Raw genomic sequence first — 21,024 nt, 5'->3', positions numbered from 1 at the left:
GATGCTGAGTCCCGACTCTGCCACTAGTTAGACACGCGTCCTCGTGTCCTTGGAAAAGTCACCTGCCTTCTTGCTGCCGTGGGCCCCGCACTTCTCCAGGGGAGCAGCATTTGCCTTCCAGGACTAACCAAGGAGCCGGGGCACAGCCCCTCCCACAGTGTGAGCACAGAGCCTGGCTGTTTCTCCCCCTTCGGCTGCCTCGTGAGAAGGTCGTTTGCTCTACAAAACATCAGTCCCCTCTGTTGCTTTCATCCCAAGAGCCAAACTCCTAGCAGATGCTGAAGAAACACTGGGGGCGCACAAGAGGCTGGTGAGGGGCCGGTGGCAGAAGAAAGCCCTTCCCTCGTGGGGCTGCCTCGCTGTCAGGGCTGGCTCACTTGTTCTAGCTCTTGGGCCCGGCCCCCCAGCGGAAACTGATGCTGAAGATGAACCAGATAAGGCAGCATGGGGCATTTTTCATCTTCTCGGGGACCAGTTCATGGGTAAAATGTCTCAGTTGCGGAAGTCACCCTAAAGGGGCAGGAATCGGGATTTCCTGAGAGACCATCATACGGGTGTTTCCCAAAGTCTGCTCTTCAGTGCTGGGGAAAAAACCCCGAGGTGCTTTGTAACCCAAACACAGCTCACAGCGCGGTCCGTTTGTGAGCCACCCAACTGCAATCACACAGGGCTTCCGGGGTCTCCGCTGTGCCTGATCGCACACGGCTCTCCTGGAGGAGCGGGTGCACCCCCACTAAAACATCTTCCTCCCCATTTACTCGCCCCCACACACAAAGCTGTTCTTGCAACTAGTGTTCTGTGGATCCCACTGGGGGGAATTCAGCGGTAGACAAACTTCCTACAATGAAGCTAAAGAGCTGAGCCGGAGCAGACCGGACGGCTCAGTCGAGCGCCAACAGGTGGTCAGTGGCAGGACCAGGGCTCGAGTCCAGCTTCCTGGTGTGTTTTCTGTGCAGCTCCCTCCACACGGCCCCGAGGCTGGTGACCACCTTCCAATCAGACCAGCCCCACTGAGAGAGGCTGCTGTTGTCACTCAAGGAGTTGAACTGGCCTGGCATGGGACCCAGGAGGCAGGCTTTCTAGAGACAAAGAGGGGAGTGCACATGTGAGAGTGCGGCTGCGTGTGTGTGCGTGTGTCATAGGAACAACAGCACCAGCACTGGCCAATGTACACCCACCCAAAGTGGCCGAACAGTTTCCAACAGCCCCAAAGCCAGGGTCTGTCTGCACAGCGCCCCTGCCCTCACCTTTCTGGGGCCCAGGTCACGGTGAATGGTGCCTGGCCTGGTGTGAGAGGCTGAGCAATGGTCCCCGGGGACGTCCCTGTCACGATTCCCAGAACCTGTGAATGTTACTTCATATGGAAAAGGGACCTTGCAGGTGAGATAAAACGAAGGATTCTGAGATAGGGAAATGACCCTGAATTACCTGGGTGAACCCTACCTGTAATCACAAGTCCCAGAAGAGGGAGGCGAAGGGAAGCGGAGGGAGACTGGGTGATGGTGAGGACAGAGGAGTTCAAGTGCCCACCAGACGCTGGGAAAGGCTAGGCAGCAGGTTTTGGAAGGAACCAGACCTTGTCCACTCCTTGCCATTGGCCCAGTGAAAATGATTGCAGATTTCTGACCTCCAGAGTTGGGAGAGAATAAACGTGTGTTGCTTTAAGCCGCTGAACTTGTGGTGATTTTCGAGAGTAGCAACAGAAAATTAACAAGCCTCCAGTTTGATGGGAACACCCCAGGTCACTGCAAGAAGGCTGCACCGCCCAGATAAGGGGAGCGCTGGCGACAGCGCACTGGGTGGGGTGTCGGGCGCCGGCTGCGCCTCAGTCACCCCACACTGCAGGCAGCCACCCAGAGGTCTCCTCCGAGCATTGCCCTCTGACACTGCCTTATATGGAAGGGGCTGGGTTCCCCAGCTCGGAGATAAGCACACCTGTGCCTCCTGCAGAGTCCTTCATTTGTCCCTGTTGCAAGAAGTGGGCAAGGACCGATGTGTGGCACCGTGCCCTGCCTGTGGGGCCTCCAACGACGGTTTTCCTTGGCAGCGTCACCGCTTTGCCGCTGGGAAAATGCAGGTCGAGCACGTCGGGTCTGCTCGGGAGCAGGAAGGGCCAGTCGAGCGAGTTCCGTCTGCTTGCTTACAAAACATTTCAACACTTGCAGGGCACATTTTCTCCCACGTGTCCTGGAATACTTTCTGGCATGGTTAGCATTCCTGCGCAGCCTGCACTGATACTCACAGTGCGGCATCTCACGCCAAATCTGGGGCCAGGAAATTATTTCACCTGAAACCATCAGCACTTGTCTCAAAGCAGAATGCGTTACTTACAGGCCGAGGTGGCGAGGAGTGGCTCTGGCTCGGCTTCTGTTCACTGACGATGGGATACTGGGCAACAGTTAATGAGGACAAGTGGGCGAAACCCAGCTCTGTGATACTGGTGCCGTATGCTCCCCTGTTTTCTTGTGATGTCCCAAAGTGGGTGCCACAGGGGAGGGCGTGGCTTTTGAGGTGACAGTCTGTGGCACCGGTCAGCAAGTGAAAGAAGGGAGGCACAGCTTGGGTCACCCGGGCTGCAGACAGATCGGTGACGCTGATTACACCTGTTGGGAGAAGAGTCTGAGGAGCCACGCCGACCCCCTGGACTTCGTCTTCCTGCCACAAGCGAAACGCCACCAGGGGCGACTGATGTCACAGCAGCGACGTTCAGGACACTGCATGTCAGCCTCCTTCCTGCTTCTGCTTCGTGACTGACAAATCCATGAAGCCCTGCGCAGAAGTTAGGGCCCCCCTCTTCCAGGCCCCCTGGTCTGGGACCAGGTCCCACTGTGCAGAATGAGGGTGTTGAGGTGCACGATTTAAACCTCACGACCCAATGGCCCCAGACTTGGTTTCTGAGGTACCGGCACGCTCTTCCTGTCTGTCAGACCAGCGGGGGCGTCACGGGGAATTCTGACAGTCACCAACAGGCAATTAATGGAGGAGAGTACAGCGCCAGACTGCCTAGCTTTGAGCCCAACTCTACCACTTGCCAGCTCTGTGACCACAGCCAGGTCCTTAACCATCTCTGCCTCGGTTTCCTCATCTGTGAAAAGAGGATGGAAAATATTACCTACCTCAAAGGACTCTAGTGGACATTGGCCATTGTCTTGTCGATCTTCCAACAGCTCCTGGAAGGAACATTCGGTAAAGGCTGGTTATTATTTTATCACCAACGATGAGCAGAAGGGTGGAGTCACAGGAGGTCATTCACTGAGCGACCACTTTTAACAACTGGTAACTTCTGTGATCTTTATGCTGGGGACAGAACAGGCCAACTGCTGGGGTGAGCGGACCCCACTTCACAGGTCTCACACAACAGCAGCCTGCTTCTGCTGAGCCACCTTGAAAGCACCTGTCCCTGACGGGCAGGCGGCTCCCCCAGGGGATTCCCACCAGGAACCAGCTTCCTCCCACATTTTCAAAACATCCTTCCCAAGTTGCCCTGAGACTGGTCTCCATTTGAGCCACTCGGAGTGGAAATTGGGCCCTGGCCAGATGGCTCAGTTGGTTGGAGCATCACCCCCGCCCCTCTCCCCGACACACACACCAAAGAGCTGTGGGTTCGATTCCTGGTCAGGGCACATACCTAGGTTGTGGGTATAACCCCCAGTCAGGGCCCTTATGGGTGGCGACTGATTGATGTTTCTCTCTCACACCCACATCTCTCTCCATCTCCCTATCTCTCTCCTTCCTCTCTCTCTAAAGGCAATAATCATATCCTCAGGTGAGGATTTAAATCAATGAATAAATAAATGCAAAGGGGAAATTAGGAGGAGTGGCATGGGACATTTTATGGGCCACGTCCCCAGGTGGGACATGTCGAGTGACCCATAATCCTCCACAGAACCCAGCCTATGGCCACATCTAACTGCCACAGAGACTGGGAAGTTACCGAGTAGCATTCTCTACCACCTTTCATCAAAATAGTCTTTTTTTAATTAAAAATTTTTTTTCATCAAAATATTCTTATGAGAGGATTACATTGCCTTTAAATCCCCACCCCCCAAATCTGAATTTGGTTTTGGTTTCTAGTTTAGTTTTGGTTTCTCCCTAGTCATAGCCCACTCAAAGTTTCAGTACATTTCAGGGTCTTCTGGATTTAGGATACACTCTGCGGAATAATTCCTTATATGTTTCAAAATACAAGTGCTGTTCAAGATTTTATAAATGATGAATTCAATGTTCTAACCTGTTTTCAGCTTAATCCATTGCCTTTTGATGCCCCCGGATTCACATAAGTGCTGAAATATTTTGTCAAATGAATAGTTGGCTTATATTTCATGAGCAAGAAAAAGACTCCCAGAACCCCAAGTGTGAAACACACAAGAATCTGGCATTCAACGAGCAGGCCACAGAGTGACTGGAATGAAACACCTACTTCTACATGACAACTACATCACTATATTATAACTAAAACTATAAAACAGACTCAAAAGCTGTCGAAACTACCAAGAGCACCATAATTTATTGGTGACTTTATAAACTGCTATATTTATTGCTTCTATAAATGCTTAAAAATTGTAAATGCTAACATTTTGGTTTCTGACAGGGAGCAATAGGATATATAGATTTGATGGTGATTTGCAGAAAGAGTCCGTGCGAACAAGTAAAACCTTTCAGAGGCTACCCTAAGGTTTTATGACACAAGACTATGCGATCAGTGCCTCATATTTAATCTGTCTGCCCTGTAACTACAAAAACAGGAGCAAAACAAGTGAAATGGTAAAAAGCTTCCACGTGCAGCCCTCAAATTGGGATTCCTGGTTTGCTTTACTGGATCCTAAATATACTTATTCATAAAGCGACTGTATCACCCTGTAATTGTTAACTTTCAAGAAATTAAAACTTACTTCAATACTGCCGAACAAACCTGAAAACCAGTTAAGTTAATCTTTCTAGAAAGGTCTGTCTGCTATAGAAGTCATTGTATGCAATACGAATCATAAATCTGGGGAATCAGCACATGAGGTAATTTAATGAATTGATCTGATCATTAGGCAAGTTTTATTTTCACAAAGTCAGACTTTGGCAAATGAGCTTTCACTGCCTTTACCTAAAACCAACCCACACCCACCTGCTTCCACCAGTGAGAGGCGCAGGGTCAGGGCGAGGCCTCACTGGGACAGGGCGGCCCTTTCAGTGGGAACTGACCCCGACTTCCGAACAGTGCGCGCCCCTCTCGCCGGGAGCTCCCCTGAGCTCCTCCACGATGAACCGGTAGGCAGGGGGCTGCCGTGAGCAAGGCCAACAGGAGCCCCGTGTGTCACCACTGTCAGGGGACGTGTGCAACCTCGGGCAGGAGTTTCCGGGCCGCATAGGTTTCCAGGCCGCATAGGTTTCCCAGGGCTGCCAGAACAGGCACCGCCAGGTTCCCCTCCCCACCCCGCCTCACCGCCGGGCGCTGCCGCAGAGATTCTGGTGCTTACAGCGCCCCAGGCCGGAAGACTCCAGTGGAGACGTCCGCGGGGCCTCGCTCCCAGCTGTGCGCTGCCAGCGGCCCTGGGCGGGCCTTGGCCTGCGGTTCCTTGAACAACGGAGGGGGTGACTGTAAGTACCTCAGTCATTTTGGATTAAGGGCCCATCGGTATGACCTCATATTAACTAATGACACCTGCGACGACCCTATTTCCCAATGACATGAGGACTGGGGGTCGGGACTTGAGCATATCTTTTTGGAGGACACAGTTCAACCCGCAACTGCCTCTGCCCTCACTGCCCAGATATTCATGGTGAATGACAGCTATTTAAGGCAATTCTCTCTCATGTCACTTATCATTTCTCTTTTCCTGATTTATTTTTAAAATACCTTCAAGTGGTAAATTGTACATACCAACACACTTGACTCATACAAAAGCAGTCTGGTGGAGTTAAGCATTGTAAAATCTTCTACTAAAACCTAGCTAAAATAGAGTATATAATTTTCCACTTTCTCTAGTCTTCTTATTTGTCTGCCATAGCTTTACTTGCCTAAGCAATCTTATAGTCCATATTTTCAAGAACAATTCTGATTTAGTGTAATTTTCTTCTTTTTCAATAAAACTGGTATAGAGATTACTTAAGTGCAACATAATTGTAATGTTTCCTAAGGCCTATCAGGCAAGTAAATTCACAAATAAGACAATCTCCTTTGTCCAGCGTCCCAGTTCGGGGTGGGACCCAGGGAGGAGGTGACGTTGCAGGCCTCACGCAAACGCAGCCTGGAGGCGGAATCAGCCCTTCCTCCGGGAGCCTCTTTCTTTTTATCCCCTCGAGGCCTTCAGCTGATTGGGCGAGGCCCACCCACATCGTGGAGGACAATGTGCTTCACCCAAAGTCTACTGAGTTCAGTTAAATGCCACCTAAAAAAATACCTTCAGAGCAACATCTAGACTAGTAGTGTTGGATGAATATCTCAGTACCATGGCCTCACTGCGTGGAAACATAAAATTAACCATCTCACCAAGTAAAAAGAGGTCCTTGGTAAATGTTTGTGGAATTAACTAATAGAATCTGCTAAACTCATACTTATTTTCTTCTCCCTTCTCTTCCTTTTGGCCCTCCTTTGCCTGCTTCTCTTTTAATGCCTTTTCCGTGTCCTTCCACCTTCTTTCCTTTGTGTGTATCTTTTCCCAGTTTGTCTCTCCCAAGCATCCTGGGGGGCCGTCAACCGCAGAGATGCGCAAGGAGCAAAAGGCCTTGGCTGTGACCGCGTCGAGAACTACAGAGCCTCCCACTTGGTGGGAAAGGAGCAAGGGGAAGGGACTGTCAAGGTCAAGCTACATCAGTGGAGAGCCAGGACCAGGACTGGGTCTCCTGGCAACCAGAGATCTTTCCCTAACTCTTCCGAAACACTCAAGTGGGGGCTGGTTCAGAAGTCACAAAAGGCCCCTGGCAGAAGACCCTACCTCCCCATGACCTGCACTGCAGAGAGACCCTGCTACACCGGCCCCTGCCCAGCTCTATCAGGCAGAAGGAGCCCAGCTGATGCTGTGGGTCAAAGAATTCTGGTGGGTTCCTCACCTCTGCTGTCAGAATCCAGGGGGTTACTCACCCTCAGGGGGCAGCGTGACACCCACGGTGGCTGGGCTGTCACCTGTCAGTCAGGTTTCTGACATGGGAAGTACCCTCCACTTCATAAGACTTAATCTTGACCTGCCACCTCCTCAGCAAATATAAGCAAGTCCACCAATCTACCTCCCTCCCTTCTGCCCTCCATTCTTCAACAAGCCTTTTTTTAAGTACCTTCTCCAAGGCCTCAGGCTCTGGGAGCTCACAGGCCAGGGGAACCTACTTGTGCAGCGGCGGGGCGGGGCCGTCACGCCTGCCCCCTTGCCCAGGCTTCACAGGTGACTGGTCTCCTGGGCAGCCCTCTGGACGAGCTGACTTCCTGTTCACTGTTATCTTTGTCCAACTCTTCCACTTTATACATAAACATACTGCGTGCGGCCAGAGAGGTAAGTTGCTCTGGCAAGGCGTAGCGGGTCTCCAGACAGTAAATTCAAGGCTGAATCCAGTTTCTTTTTAAGTCACTCAGGTGGGTCAGCCGTTGTCCTAGAAGTTGTTAAACAGTTCCATCCACTAGAGGGCACCAGACAACCCTCCAACCAACCCAATCCTCCCAGGTACCGAAGAGCCTTGGCACTGGATCCCTCTGCTCCCAAATCCGTAATAGTAACACCTCCACCTTCTCAAAATGAGCCTTGCCAATCAGGCAGAGTAACAATAAGGTAAAGCCGAGCTGTCATAATACAAAGCGAGGCCACAGATTGCCTTATTAATAAATACATCAGAACCAATGAGGTAAAAGATGGAAACGCCTGTGCATGTTCGTTACCCTCCCCACCTGCCAGAGTCTCATGTCAGTGGACACCCACAGCACAACCCCACGTGGCCGACAAGCCATTGTACAGCAGTGGCATCAACTAAATGCGGGCTGTGGACCAGTAGTTACCGGAGAAGTCTCTCTCTCAGCACAGACTTGGGGACCACACCCACAGAGATTCTCTTTAATAAGTCTGCAGTGGGGCCCAGGAACGCATGTTGTCAAAAGCCTTCTGACATGCAGGAGAGTTTGGAAGCCATTGCCACTCACCGGAGTTCAGGGACGTGAAGAGAGAGAGTGAGACAGAATTGAACTGAGGGTAAGTTGCACGTTGGGGGCTATAAGGAGAACCCACCCACAAGGTCACTGGGGACATTGAGAACTGCTCCCCTGCTTTGTGGAGCAGCCACCACACTTGGTCCCTGGAAGGTGCTGTGAGCCTCTCGGCTCAGGAGTCTGTCCCAGGCCTTCTAATCGCAGCGGGGTTGAGGCTGTAGCAGGGCTGGGGAGGCGCTGGTTTGGGATCAGGTCAGCCTCAGTGTATATCCGGCTCTACCGGCTAATGGCTGTGGACCCTTACCTGTCCTTGAACTCCTCCAGCCTATGGTCTTATCTGTAAAAATAAATGTAATGTGCATCTCATTGTCGTGGGGATTAAATGAGCGAAGATCTGCAAAGCGCTTGGTGCCCAGAGGAGCACAGAGTCTGAAAGGCACCGAATGTTGTTCATCTGCACACTGAACGTCATTGTCACTAGCCCATGAGGGACAAGAGCAGGACAGTGCTCCAGAGCCCTGACAAGGCACCAATGACCTGGGTTGTCTGTGGATCTCTGTTATAAGATATGCTCATCAACTCCAGCTGCTCGTTTGCCAGGACTGTCTTTCTGACACGCATTGTGAATGCATCAGCTAAGAAACGCCTAGATCCTCACAGCCCGGGTCAGGGACAGAGAGTGAGCTCCCTGTCTGTCTCTCCCGCTCTTTGGAAACTTGCGGATTCTGAGGAAGACCCCCATGTTCACTCCCCATGGACCTTTGGAATTCTATAAATATTTTCCGGATCTCTCCTGCATCATATCCTGCTGGGTATAGCCTCCTCCTCGAAGCAACTCTCCCCTTTGCTCCTAGGAACCCTTGGGACCCTCTGACCTCTCTTTCTTGCCTTCTAATGGCCCCTTCCGTGTGGAGGTCCTCCGCCCACTCCTCAATTAAATGACAAGCATCCTTATAAAAAGAGGAGGAGAGACCATGGAAAGCCATGTGAAGACAGAGACAGAGATTGGAGTCACGCTGCCACAAACCAGGGCACGTGAGGCCACTAAAAGATGGAAGAGATGAGAAAATCTGCCCTAGAGCCTTCAAGTGGTGCATGATTCTGTTGACATCTTGACTTTGGGCTTCTAGCCTCCAGAACTGTGAGAAAAGGAATTCCCATTGTTTTCAGCTACCCAGTTTGCAGCAATCTGGCAGCCCTAGGAAGCTAATGCACTGGACCTCAGGCCTCAATTCGTGCATCACCTCCTCCGGGAAGTCCTGAGTTTCTCCTACCATCGCACCCCCATCGCTTGTATCAGATGCCCTATTTGTATCTCTGAAAGCCAAAAGAGAAACAAAAACAAAACAAAACACCCTCCTAAAGGCAGCGATTAGTTTCTCTTCCCAACTGTAGTATGAGCACTGTTCCAGGAAGAGAGCAGGGAGGTGCTCATCCAAACCGACGCATTGGAATCTCAGCCTCTGTGCACCTGGCACTACTGACCACTACCTCACTGGGTCATCTCAGTGGGCCTGGGAGGCAGGCACCATCTCCTCTGTCTCACAGATGCAGAAACTGAGGTGCAGCAATGTGCCCAGACCATTCTGTATGCAGAGTTAGAATTTATATCCAGATCTCTTTAAATCTTAGGCCCTGGTAAGCATGAACAAGACAGTCTCAAAAGACCAACAGCCAACTGGAAGAGGGGGTATTGGGAAAGCTGGGGCCTTAATTAGCTAGTTTTGAGGCACAGCCACTCTGTGTGTGTGTGTGTGTGTGTGTGTGTGTGTGTGTGTGTGTGTGAATGGTAATGTATTGCAGCAGCTTCACTTCTGAGGCCTGACAGCAAGGAGACCTGTGCTGCAAGAAGGATGAGAAAGGAGGAAGGGGCAGAGGTGAGACAAGAAGGAAGAAACGGAGGGGGAATAGCTCTGCTCAGTTGGGAAGTAAACATGGTTTTGCTTCACCCTCTCCCCGACTTCCTCGTGTCCAGGCCCCTGCCCCTTCTGGTGGTCTTGTTGTCAAAGCCTCAGCGCACAGACGCTGTCTGAGCTCCGGCTGTGACGTTCAACCACGTACAGGAGGCTAAATAATGGCCCTAAAGACACCCATGTCCCAATTCCCAGAACCCATAAATGTTACTTTATATGGCAAAAGAGGACTTTGTCTGTTTGATCGAGTTAAGCATCCTGAGATGGGAAGACTTTCCAGGTGGGCCCTAAATGCAACTCCAAGTTCCTTACGAGAAGCAGGAGAAGGTCTGACACAGAGAAGGCAGTGCGACCGTGGAGGCAGGGACTGGAGTAACGTGGCCACGAGCCAAGGAACGTTGGCAGCCGCGCAGCTAAACAATCCACATAACGGCTTCTCCTCTGAACTCTCCAGGGCAAGCGCGAACCTGCAGACACCTGATTTCAGCCCCGGGCTACTGACTCCAGGCTTCCGGCCTCCAAATCGGGAGAGAAGTTTCATTGTTTTAAGCTCCCCAGATTATGGTAATTTGCTACAGCAGCCACAGAAAACAAATATATGTGCTTTTCCAAAATCGCTCCATCTTGATCAAAACTTGTTTCCATGGCAGCCTCCTTTATTTGGTGTTAGGGGGGAATGAAATCTGGCTGCATCAGCTCACCCTAATGAGAGTCCCCAAAGCTCTCAGAGGCAACAGAGTCCTTCCAAAAGAGGATTTAGAAACCCTCAGATTAATGTCTAATTGTTAAGAATAATGTAAAGAAATAAAGTGAATTAAAACTCCAAGCCTTGGGATGCGAATTTAGGGGGGTAGACCAACTAACCCACAAATTAGGGAAAAGGGTCTGCCCTTAGAGCTACCCCCTTAGCCAAGTTCTTTTCACTAGTAGAAGCCGAGACATTCACCAAAAGTGCTTTGTTTTTTTCCTCAGGGGCACCCGCACTGCCCCACTCCGGGCGGGGCACACAGCAAATGCTGGATCTGGTGGTAAGTACAGGCAGGTGGCAGAGAGGGAGCAGAGGAGCCTGGCCACCACCTGCACACACAGGTGTCTGCCGCGGGGAAACTGCCCGTACAGCGGGACCTCTTATCAACATTCCTGTAAGGTACAGTTCTGCTCAACCTGAGTCTCTTCCCCAAGTTCTATGTTATTTATCATAGTTATGTCTCATTTTCAGTAACACATATCTCTAGTTTTCTGTGCAAAGTTGCCCTGCAAAGCAGACAAAAACCTTTATCCTGTAAAAAGAACTCCCCTCAACTCTAAGCCAAGGCTGCCTCGGGGATCACTTCTGGACGGTTGCTCAAGTTAACTCAGACCTGAAAGCTGTCATTATCAGCCCCAAAGGAAAGCCCGTTGCCTAGAGGAGTCGAAGTCCACCATGGACACCACGCACGCACGGCTTCTGTGACGTTAACACCAAAAGTGGAAAGCAGCACCTTCATCTACCCAGCAATTGCCCTGTGAGTGTTCTTCCTCAGTGGACACTCACACCTCCCCTAGTTGTTTTGAAAGCCCAAAACTCAGTGGTGAAATAGGACCACGTGTGGTCCTGTGAGAGTCTGCCTGTAGAATCAGCTCCAGCACCAATGCCAAAGATCATGGGCGCTCTGTCTCAGTCTTCCTTCCTTCAACAAACTATACTGAGCCGTGTAAACATGACCCAAGGGGGTCAGAACCTGCACTTAACAAGATCTCCGTTTGTTTCCTGGGTACTTCTAAGCTTCAGAAGCACTGTTCAGCCTGAAGCTGGAGGCCACCATTTGGTATCTGACAGCCGAGGGCTCCCTGATGAGCAAATCCCAGGCAGGAGTGGACACCCCAGCATGACAGCAGGAAAGCAAGGGTGGGGACACTCAGGCTGCAGCAAGTGGGGTGAATTAACTGCCGAGACTGCCAGGCTTCCCACGAGCAAGAAGGACCTGCTAGCACCGTTGTCCTGGTATTTTATCGGGGATTCATGGTACTGTCTCCCTCTGCGATACAATGATATTTTTTTTTGCCTGCATGTCTCTCCAGGAGTCTAAACACAGACATATTTAATCAACGTTGTCTAATTTCTAAGTAGTCTTACTTCCTAGCTTTTCTTTGATGTTGACGCTGGCTGTCTAAATCACTTAAGTGACTGTGATGCAGGCAGGCTTCTGCCCCCTTTCCAGGCTCCCACACTCGGGAGAACACAGCTGGCCAGCAAGCACTAGGTGATGTCCCCTCTGAGAGGGGGCGGCGAAGGGCTCATTTGCCTAATTTTGGTCAACTTAAGAAATTACTGGGGCTTTTCAGGGAGAGCGAAGCTTTCTTCTGGATGAGATAATAAATATGAAATGAATGAAAACATCACACAGTGCAGACCTCACAAAACACTACCCTAGAGCCACTGCAGAAGAGACTTCCATGCACAATACAACTGCTCGTTAAGCAGGTGAGCCTTGGACTGAGTGCCTTGCCTGTATTTGCTCACTTCATTCCAGTGGCCACCTTGTGACCTAGTAACTAAAGTAATTCTCTCTTCCATTTTGCAGAAGAGGAAACTGAGCAACAGTGAGATCCAGTGATCCGCCCTAAGTCTTGCCCTGGTAGGTGGTGGAGCTGAAATTTGAAGAACTTTTCAGCTCCAGCGACCACTGCTCTTCATCACTCTGCTCTCATTTGGGGCTGAAACAAGGTCAAGATCAGCGAACTCTTTATTGCCATCCTGAGGAGGAGGAGCAAGGAGACAATGTCCAGGAGGATCCCTGCACCGCACTTCCTGTCTGTGCAATTTGAGCCTTCTGGATGGTGCAGGCTGGTAACGGAGAGATGAAACACATCCTGTCCCTCACCTCAGAGAGGAAGCCTACCCAGGCTCCCAGGAAGGGCTGCTGCCCCAGAAACAATGGGGATGTGCTCCCCTCCACTCCATCCCCACCCACACACTCACCTTCAATTCACTGGGTCCCCAGAGCCCACGAGTATTCGGCAGCCCTGGGCAAGCCCTGGAGCCCAGCTCCTGAGCAAATACGGGAAATTAAACAGTTTGCACAGACTGAAATTTGGCCATGGGAGGTGCCCGCAGCTGGTGGTTAACACCAGCAGTAAGAGGATCAACTCCAAGTCCGCTGGCTTAAAAAACGGGTGGGGGCAAGGAGCGTGCGCACTCCCTTTCACCCATTCACGTTAGTTAATTTGGATGATAAGGGTTCGTGTTTAATCCTCTGAGAGAGTGAATGTACTGAAATTGACAGCCCCTGGGAGGGCACTCCAGGCTGGCAAGCAATCTGCGGGAGGGTGTGCGTCGCATCCAGCCTGGCATGCGCAGGAAAGAAACGTCCCGAGGAGACTGAAAGGAAGACAGAGAGGGACAGCCCAGGGGTGCAGAACCGGCCCCACAGCTCCCCAGGGGGCGGCAAGTAGGCAGCTTATTTCCCCAGCGCCTGCGCCCCCTGGGCGGGCTCTGCGTTCTAGGAGCTCCCAAGTTCCCACCAGTGAGCAAGGGCTCCGCCCTAGCCCCCTCTGCCAAGGACTAACCACACCCAGAGGGAGAGCCAGGGTGCTTTGCCATGGTTCAGCAGAGCAGAGAGAATTGAAGGGAGAAGCGAAGCAGAAAAGGGGGCAAAATGTGTACAAAGACGTCTCGGTTCCCGGAAGGAACAGGTTAGAAAGGGGAGAGAGCTCTGTGGCTCTACAGCAGGTCATAAAACAAAAAAACATTTTTATAGTTTCCTCTGCAAGAAAGCCACCCCCGCCCCCAATGCCTGCAAGCTTAGAGACCCCAGAGTGAGGTTCTGCAGCAGCAAATGTGCGCGAGCCCTGTCAGTGGGGGACGAGACCCCGGCTGCGGGGCCAGGCTGCCCAGAGGCGCAGTTGGTGGAGAGAGCTCCCCTCCGCCTCCCTCCTCCTTCCTCTTGGACTCGTCCAGCAAATGTCCTCCCTGGTTTCTGCTCCTGCCTTATCCCCTCCTCCTCCCCGCCCCCATATATTTGCTCTCTAAAACCATAAAAAAGAGATCAACTTCCCTAGCTTCACGGAGCCCTTTTCAGTGACAAATATTGATGCCCAAAGTGTCTGCGCTCTCCCTCCCTCAAACGTTAAGAAAAGGCACCCGCGAAAGGGGGACATAAAAAGTTAACAATGCTGTGAAAATATGTTTGCAGAAAATAGACAATCGTTGGATTAAACGTATTCAAGTATGAAATAATGCCTTTTTGTGTCAAAACTTGGGCGATGGGCGGGTACAAAAGTTCCCTGTGGCAGCTACTTGCTCCCTTTGTGAGCCGTGCGCTTTGGCGTCGCCACTTGGGCGCATTGGTCGGAGCCCTCTAAGCGCGATTGTTTCTCCCTTTCTAATGACATTTACCGGATCAAAACATGCTGTTAATTCGATCAGAAGGCTTCACCCTCCCTGACAAAGCCACAATAATTTCTCCTGAAGTTTGTTAAATTGACCAAAATTAGGCAAATGAATAGGGGTCTGTAGGCGCCCCCTCTCGCAGGTGACGGTGCATAATGCTCGCCTGGCCAGCTGCGTTCCCCCTTTTCTTCTCGGCCTCCTCTCCTCTCTTGCCCCCCAATCCTCCCACCACCCCCCTCACCACACACACACACACACACACACACACACACACGCACGCCTGCCAGCCTCTCCTCCCCCACCCCCTGGCATTATTAAAATTTAGCCCAATGAAACTATTCATACTTTTCAATGCACATTTTCGTATAGGATAAGAGGCTACAAATTGAGCCTCTTTCCCCCGTGAAGAGGGGCCGAGGGGGGAGGGAGAAAAGCAAGAGACGTGGTCGGGGAGTAGGGGGGAGCGTCGCGTGCCAAAGACCGAAGGGAGGGGAGATGCGAGACGGGAGCCTCGTGTGCCAGCCGCAGCCCCACACCTGCCGGGATGTCCGGACAAATAAAGCGGCGTAAACAAAAACGGGGGAGATGGACGTGTCACCAAGTCGTGTGAGAAAAGCCTGGGAACAAACGGGGCGCCTCCGTCTCCAAGAGCTCTCCCTTGAACCCAGCGGAACAGCCTATTAAAGGCTTACTTAATTACTTTAATGACTCTGGACAGGCTTTAAAACGCACTCGGCGCTGGGACTGCGGTCTTGCTGGGATTTGTAAACAGGCAATCGTGTGAGTCTCAGCGGTGGGACGAAAGGAGGCGACACTGTTTTGTGAGGGTCTTCGCCCCCCGGAGCCAGCGGCCGCTGCGCCGCTGCGCCCCTGCGCTCTGCGCCTCCGGCTGCTGCAAAGGCTCACTCGCCGCCGTGCCCAGTTTACAGCCTCCTTATCCTGCCCGGGCTGTTGCCATGCAAATGTTATTCCCCGCCGATCACGTGTCCTTTTAAGGGCCACGTGGATTAACAAAGCTGATCTGGCCCCCGGCTCGCCCCCCTTGGCTGCTAAATTTTTTTCCTTAACTTCTTTAAAGCTGATCTTGAATGCATACATCCCCCGAACGCAGCTCCCTAATCCTATGGAATAATTCAACTCGTGAATGCACTTGGAGCCCAAGATGAGCGCTTTATAAGGCAGACCCTCAGAGCCGGGAGGCTGCAGTCCACCTGGGGCACTAAAAGAGGCACACGAGGTGGAGAGCCCACGGGTGCCTCACGCCACCGCCTCTCTCGGGGGCGCGTTCTGACCAGGATGTCAGACAAGCTCAAGGAACGCAAAGTGAGTCGGCTGAGGCCAGACGGCTCTTGCGCCCTGTTGGTGGGGGCGGCTGACTCTTGAGAGGCCACCTGGCTGCGCCTACCGCAGGAACGTGGCCACGGGTGACTTCTCCTCTATAGAAATCCTGAGTGGTTTGATAGAAATCCTGAGTGGTTTGAGAAGGGAATGAAGATAGAGAGAGGCGACTCCTGAACTGGGGAGTAGTCCGCGTCTAGTGGCCACCTCCCCACTGCCCTGGCGCTCAGCTTGGCTGCGTAGACCCGCGGGAAGGGAGGCTGGAAGGGGAGCGCGCCAGCGCCAGAGTGAGAGGGCAGAGCTCGTCTGATCCAAACGTGGAGGGGCAGGGCCTTCTTCCAGGAGCAAGTCCGTGGGCAGCTTTGGGGGCTGGGAAGACGGTGGGCAGGCAGCTACATCCGGGCCTTTGTGGACTCCCTGCGCAAAGCTATCCGGAATTCGCAAACTTCTGTTCGCAGAGAACCCGTGTTTCCCACAAAGTGATAGAAAAGAGAAGAAGGGACCGGATTAACCGCTGTTTGAACGAGCTGGGCAAGACAGTGCCCATGGCCCTGGCAAAGCAGGTAACGTCGGCGCCAGATAGGGTACTAGGCGCTGGGGATCCTCTGCTGCCACTCTGTCCAGATGTCAGGAGATTGGGGGCCGAGAGGCCTTTACACGTGAGCCTCCTCCCCCGGGGACCTGAGCGCTGAGTGAGCCCCAGGAGGCCCTCGCGCACATCCACAGCAGCGCTCTGCTCCCTAGTCCTCTCCAGATAGAACCCTGCACCCATCCTGCGGGGTCGGCCTGCGCCCGCTGGGCAGCTCCGAGGAACCCTTCTCCCTTTGCAGAGTTCCGGGAAGCTGGAGAAGGCGGAGATCCTGGAGATGACCGTTCAGTACCTGAGAGCGCTGCACTCCGCTGATTTTCCCCGGGGAAGGGAAAAAGGTGGGCGCCAGCTGGGCAAAGGGAATTCTGGGCATACAGCGTTCGTCACTCAGAGATCTGGGGGTGGCAGTAGGAGTGAAGGGGCGCGCGCGAGAGGTCTCTCTGCACACTGCCACACTGCCGGAGTAGGTCCGGGTGGGGATCCTGCTGGGGGAAGGGCCGCGGGGGGGGGGAGGTGGCTGGAGAAGGTGTTTCTGAGCGTAGGTTCCGTTGCCTCCTCTCAGGTGGGGAGGGGTAGAGTCAGGCTCTTAAGAAAAGGAGGTCACTTATTTGCGATTTTTCTAGTTTCCGGTCTGGGGAGAGGGGAGTGGAGCTTTGGCCAGAAAGTGTATTGGGAGGTGGTGGCACCTCCCTCCGGCTCCCGGTGGGAAAGGGGCTGCTCAGGTGTTTGTTTGTTTGTTTTTCTTTCTTTCTATGATTTTGCTCGCCCACCCAGCAGAATTGTTAGCAGAGTTTGCCAACTACTTCCACTACGGCTACCACGAGTGCATGAAGAACCTGGTGCACTACCTCACCACAGTGGAGCGGATGGAGACCAAAGACACCAAGTACGCGCGCATCCTGGCCTTCTTGCAATCCAAGGCCTGCTTGGGCGCCGAGCCCGCCTTCCAGCCCCTGGGGTCATTCCCGGAGCCAGATTTCTCCTATGCGCTGCACCCAGCGGGGCCCGAGTTCGGGGGCCACAGCACCGGTGAGGCCTCGGTGCTCCCGCAGGGTGCGGCCACCGGGCCCTTCCCCTGGCCGCAGGGCACGGTCCGCAGCCCGGGGCTGCCGTACCTGCCCAGCACGCCCTTGTCGCTCCCGAGCCCCACGCAGCAGCGCAGCTCCTTCCTAGGGCCAGTGCAGGGCCTGGACCGCCACTGTCTCAATCTGATTGGCCACACCCACCCCTCCGGTCTCAACCTTAACGCGCCCCAGCACCCGCAGGTGCTCTGACTGCTGCCCGCCCGCCAGATTGCTCTGGGCCTCGGGCCCTGCTTAGGAGAGACACTGTATATTGTACAGGTGTAAATACTGTGCCACAAACAGCTGGGTCTGGGAAGGCCAAGAGCACATTGGTCTTCTGAAGGACCTCCTCCTGGCAATAAATGTTTTCTGTTAAAGAGCCTGAAGGATGGGTTTCTTTGTCACCTTCGGCTCCTCTACAACATGTCCCCTTGGTGCTGCCAATGGCCCCAGGCTCACAAGGGCCAAGGTGATTTGGGGAGGGGAGGCTAAACGGAGGCGTCCTTGGGGACAGAATTTCGAGGCTCCCCCAGGCTGTAGACCCTCATCTGCCCAAATGCATCTTGGGCGTTTGCCTCGTGGAAGGGCAGAGTGACCTGGATATTGGCTCTCAGAAAACGGGTCCCAGTCCAAGGACCTGTCCCCAGATGACTTTCTCAGACTTCCGCTCCAGCAGGGCGCCCTTCCTAACCCCACAAGGCCCCAGGATGCCAGCGCATGCCTGCTGGTCTGGAGCACAGCTACACTCAGGCCTGCAGGACGCGGGATCAGGTTTAGAGCCTTAAAGAGTCTCTTAAAAAAATATATATATATATATATATATATAATATATGAAGAACTTTTAAGTTGTGGCTTAAAGACACCTGACAAAAAAATTTTTTTAAATCTTTGGATGACAACTACCCGTCGCTGCCCCCGCGGGTTTCGGGAAACTGGCTTTGCCTTGTACGCGCAGAGCAGCTCGGCTTCAGGGGAGATGGGCGTCGGGGGGAGGCCAGCGCCCATGGGTCAGGAGAGGAGCTGTCCCAAGGGACTGTTCCCTCTGTGGTCCCCACTGACTCGGGGCCCAGAGCCTGGGTGGCTTCCAGGTCCAGGCTCTCAGGCCTGCTAAGAGAAGGCTTCCCCTCTCTCCCTCCCCCTGGGGTGGGGTGGGGGGGCAGGAAGGTGAGGGGATTTTAACCTTCTCACTCCACCCAGAGCCTAGGTAAGTTGGGTCTCAGGAGACTTGGTTAGGACCTTTAAGGGCTTATGGTTTCAGTTCCAGTTGGATCTAGATCTAACCCACAACACAGCACTATGTTTGAAAGAGGGAATGCAAACCAGGTTTCTCCAAGACACAAACAGCAAAATACGCCCCACTGTTGCCCTATGTAAACAGGTAACATTTGACAATGTTACCCGACCAGCTCAAGTCGTGTGACTGAGAATTTGGCTTTTTTCCTTCACTGTTTTTTTTATTCCCATCCTTCCTTGCTCCTATTAGCTTTGATGCCCATTAGATAAATGACTCAAAACCACGTGGCAGGCTTTCCTGTTTCCCGAGGCCAGTTAGCTCAGCGATGATGACTTGTCTTCGCCCAGAGTAGCTGAAGGACAATAAATTAACTTATTCCGTTTCTGTGGACAGGGTTTAAGGGAGCTCTGACCCCGACTGTTTACTGAGGTCATGGAATAGGATGACCTGCGATTTGTAACCCATCAAACCTGAATACAGAGACAGGACAAAACAAAACACCACATTACGCTGCCCACAAAGTCAGACTTTGTGTGTTTGGGGGGGCAGGCAGGTTATGTTTCCATAAACTTCAGAAAAGGTCTTAAAAGTGACTAGTTCTTGTCCTTACACATACCACATGTCACTACACTACTTATCCAAAAAATGGGATATGCAAACAGATATCCCCTCCCGTAGGATCTGATGCAGTCGGAGCAGGACAGGGAGTGCCAGGCCAGGAGGCTTCTGGGTAGCAAACGCGCACTGAGCGACTGGGGATGGGAGCAAGTTCTGCGGAACGGGGTGGCGGGGGCGGGGGGGATGCTCGGTACCTCTTCTCGGGACACACGTCTTACACCGTGTCTGCCGGCTCTGGGTGCGGAATATGAAGAAGGCCTTTCAGGCCTTTCTTCCTCTGAGCTCTAAGCCAGTCTGAGTTCCCTCCGGCAGTGAAGCATTAAAGATACGGTGTTACCCTGGAAATATAAATTATTAATATATTCAGCATTTTTGTCACTTCTCAACTGTTAACCAAATTAGACAAAACTTTCTTTTGCTAAGTAGATTTTCTCTTTGGGATTAGCCCTGGAAATGCACAGGGCCACCGCAGTAAAAACTTCGGTCATTTACATGTAATTCTGCAAACTTCCACTGGCCCATGACAGTCTTTGTACCGCAAATGTTGGTATTCTTGATTTTTTTCTTCCTCGTTTAACTGTGGAGGATAAAACCCTGCTTCAGGCTTACAATGACTTTCGGATAAAAGTCTCGCTCCCCTTTCTTTCTCTCCCCCTTTCTCTGTGTGTGTGTGTGTGTGTGTGTGTGAGTGTGTGTATTCTTTCTCTGAAACCTTCATCCCAAGTTCCAATTCTCCAGGCTTGGCCAAAAGTCAAACTTGAAGTAGTTTGACTTTGCAAAAGACTTAAAATGTCACTACAAAATGGAATCGGTTCAAATCAGATGGTGACTTTAATGTGTTCTTCTGGCACTTTCTCTGACAACACATTGCTTCCAGCCTCCCTCGCCCAAACCCCCCAGTTCCTCCCCCGCCCTCTGACTCTCTTAGACCCAATCCCTCCAGTCTTTCTTTTAAGTAAGTTATATAGTAATGGTTTCCGAGAGAGGCTCAACCAAACCCAGAAATAACAAAAAACAAAACCCAGTGGGTTTGGCTGGAGGTGACCCATTGTGATGCCTCTGAAAGGGGCCACCTCTTGTTTCTTAGGCTTCATCCTTGAGTGGGCAAGAATAAAAATAATCATCCCGTGAAATCAAAGGTTTTCTCCAGAGGCTTGAGGAACAAAGCTGGTGGCTGGTACTTTGGGTCAGTCCCCGTGGCTCCGCAGGGCTAGAAGGAGGCGCTTCCAGGCACTCCGGGCGCCCCTGCCGAAGGGCGGTGATACAGAGCTCACTTGTGCTTCCGAGCCTTATTGAGCAGACATAGCCTGCGTATCAGTGGGGCCTCCAGTTTAGACTCCAGACCCCGGGCAAGGAAGGTGGAGGAGCAGCTACCCAAGTGCCTAACTGGCCCCACAGAAGTACGGATTCCCGGAAATCTTGGGACGGGCGTCTGCACAGAGGAACATACTGAGAAAAGGAGGGCACCTTGGGGCATGAAGTAGAAGCCCAATAATTGTGGAACGACTGGACGAACTGCCGAAGAGTGCAGAGTCTCTTAGGATTCTAAATCTCGCCTGGACCTCTTGTTTCTGGCCCTCAGTCCCCTCCCCACTTCAGCAGGAACTGGGAAGTACTTGTACAGCCCCCCGACGTCTGTTGAGTAACCTACACACACTGGGGAACTGTCAGAGGGCGCAGTGACCCTGCCTTTCCCGAAAACACCTACCTGTGGTGGGACAGTAGGAGGCAACACCTGGCCTGCGGGGTTAATTCAAGGTGGTTAACTGTAGGCCCA

At 52.4% G+C, this 21,024-nt stretch overlaps 1 protein-coding gene and 1 long non-coding RNA gene across 2 annotated transcripts in view; one reads left to right on the top strand and one right to left on the bottom strand.

The window, feature by feature from the left end:
- Nucleotides 1-16,212: 16,212 nt before the first annotated feature.
- Nucleotides 16,213-17,672, top strand: HELT (helt bHLH transcription factor). The gene is made up of 3 exons (XM_037128903.2): nucleotides 16,213-16,305; nucleotides 16,573-16,669; nucleotides 17,109-17,672. Exons 1-3 carry the CDS (start codon nucleotides 16,288-16,290, stop codon nucleotides 17,603-17,605), a joined length of 612 nt encoding a protein of 203 aa, XP_036984798.2. The 5' UTR covers nucleotides 16,213-16,287; the 3' UTR covers nucleotides 17,606-17,672.
- A 1,779-nt stretch (nucleotides 17,673-19,451) lies between these two features.
- Nucleotides 19,452-21,024, bottom strand: part of LOC128626629 (uncharacterized) — a 55,558-nt gene continuing 53,985 nt past the window's right edge. Inside the window, exon 3 of the long non-coding RNA XR_008390616.1 lies at nucleotides 19,452-19,585. This is a non-coding gene — a long non-coding RNA (uncharacterized LOC128626629). The remainder of the gene's footprint in view (nucleotides 19,586-21,024) is intronic.

The sequence above is a fragment of the Artibeus jamaicensis genome, unplaced genomic scaffold (genome assembly GCF_021234435.1).
Source record: "Artibeus jamaicensis isolate MK-2021 breed Jamaican fruit bat unplaced genomic scaffold, CSHL_Jam_final scaffold_833, whole genome shotgun sequence".
In the NCBI taxonomy this organism is placed as follows: Eukaryota; Metazoa; Chordata; class Mammalia; order Chiroptera; family Phyllostomidae; genus Artibeus; species Artibeus jamaicensis.
This window is presented reverse-complemented; position numbering and strand designations above follow the sequence as displayed.

Excerpts from the sequence above, each read along its gene's own strand:
- HELT (XM_037128903.2), top strand. Across the intron at positions 16,670-17,108 it reads TCCCCGGGGAAGGGAAAAAG|AATTGTTAGCAGAGTTTGCC; the intron begins GTGGGCGCCAGC and ends CCCACCCAGCAG.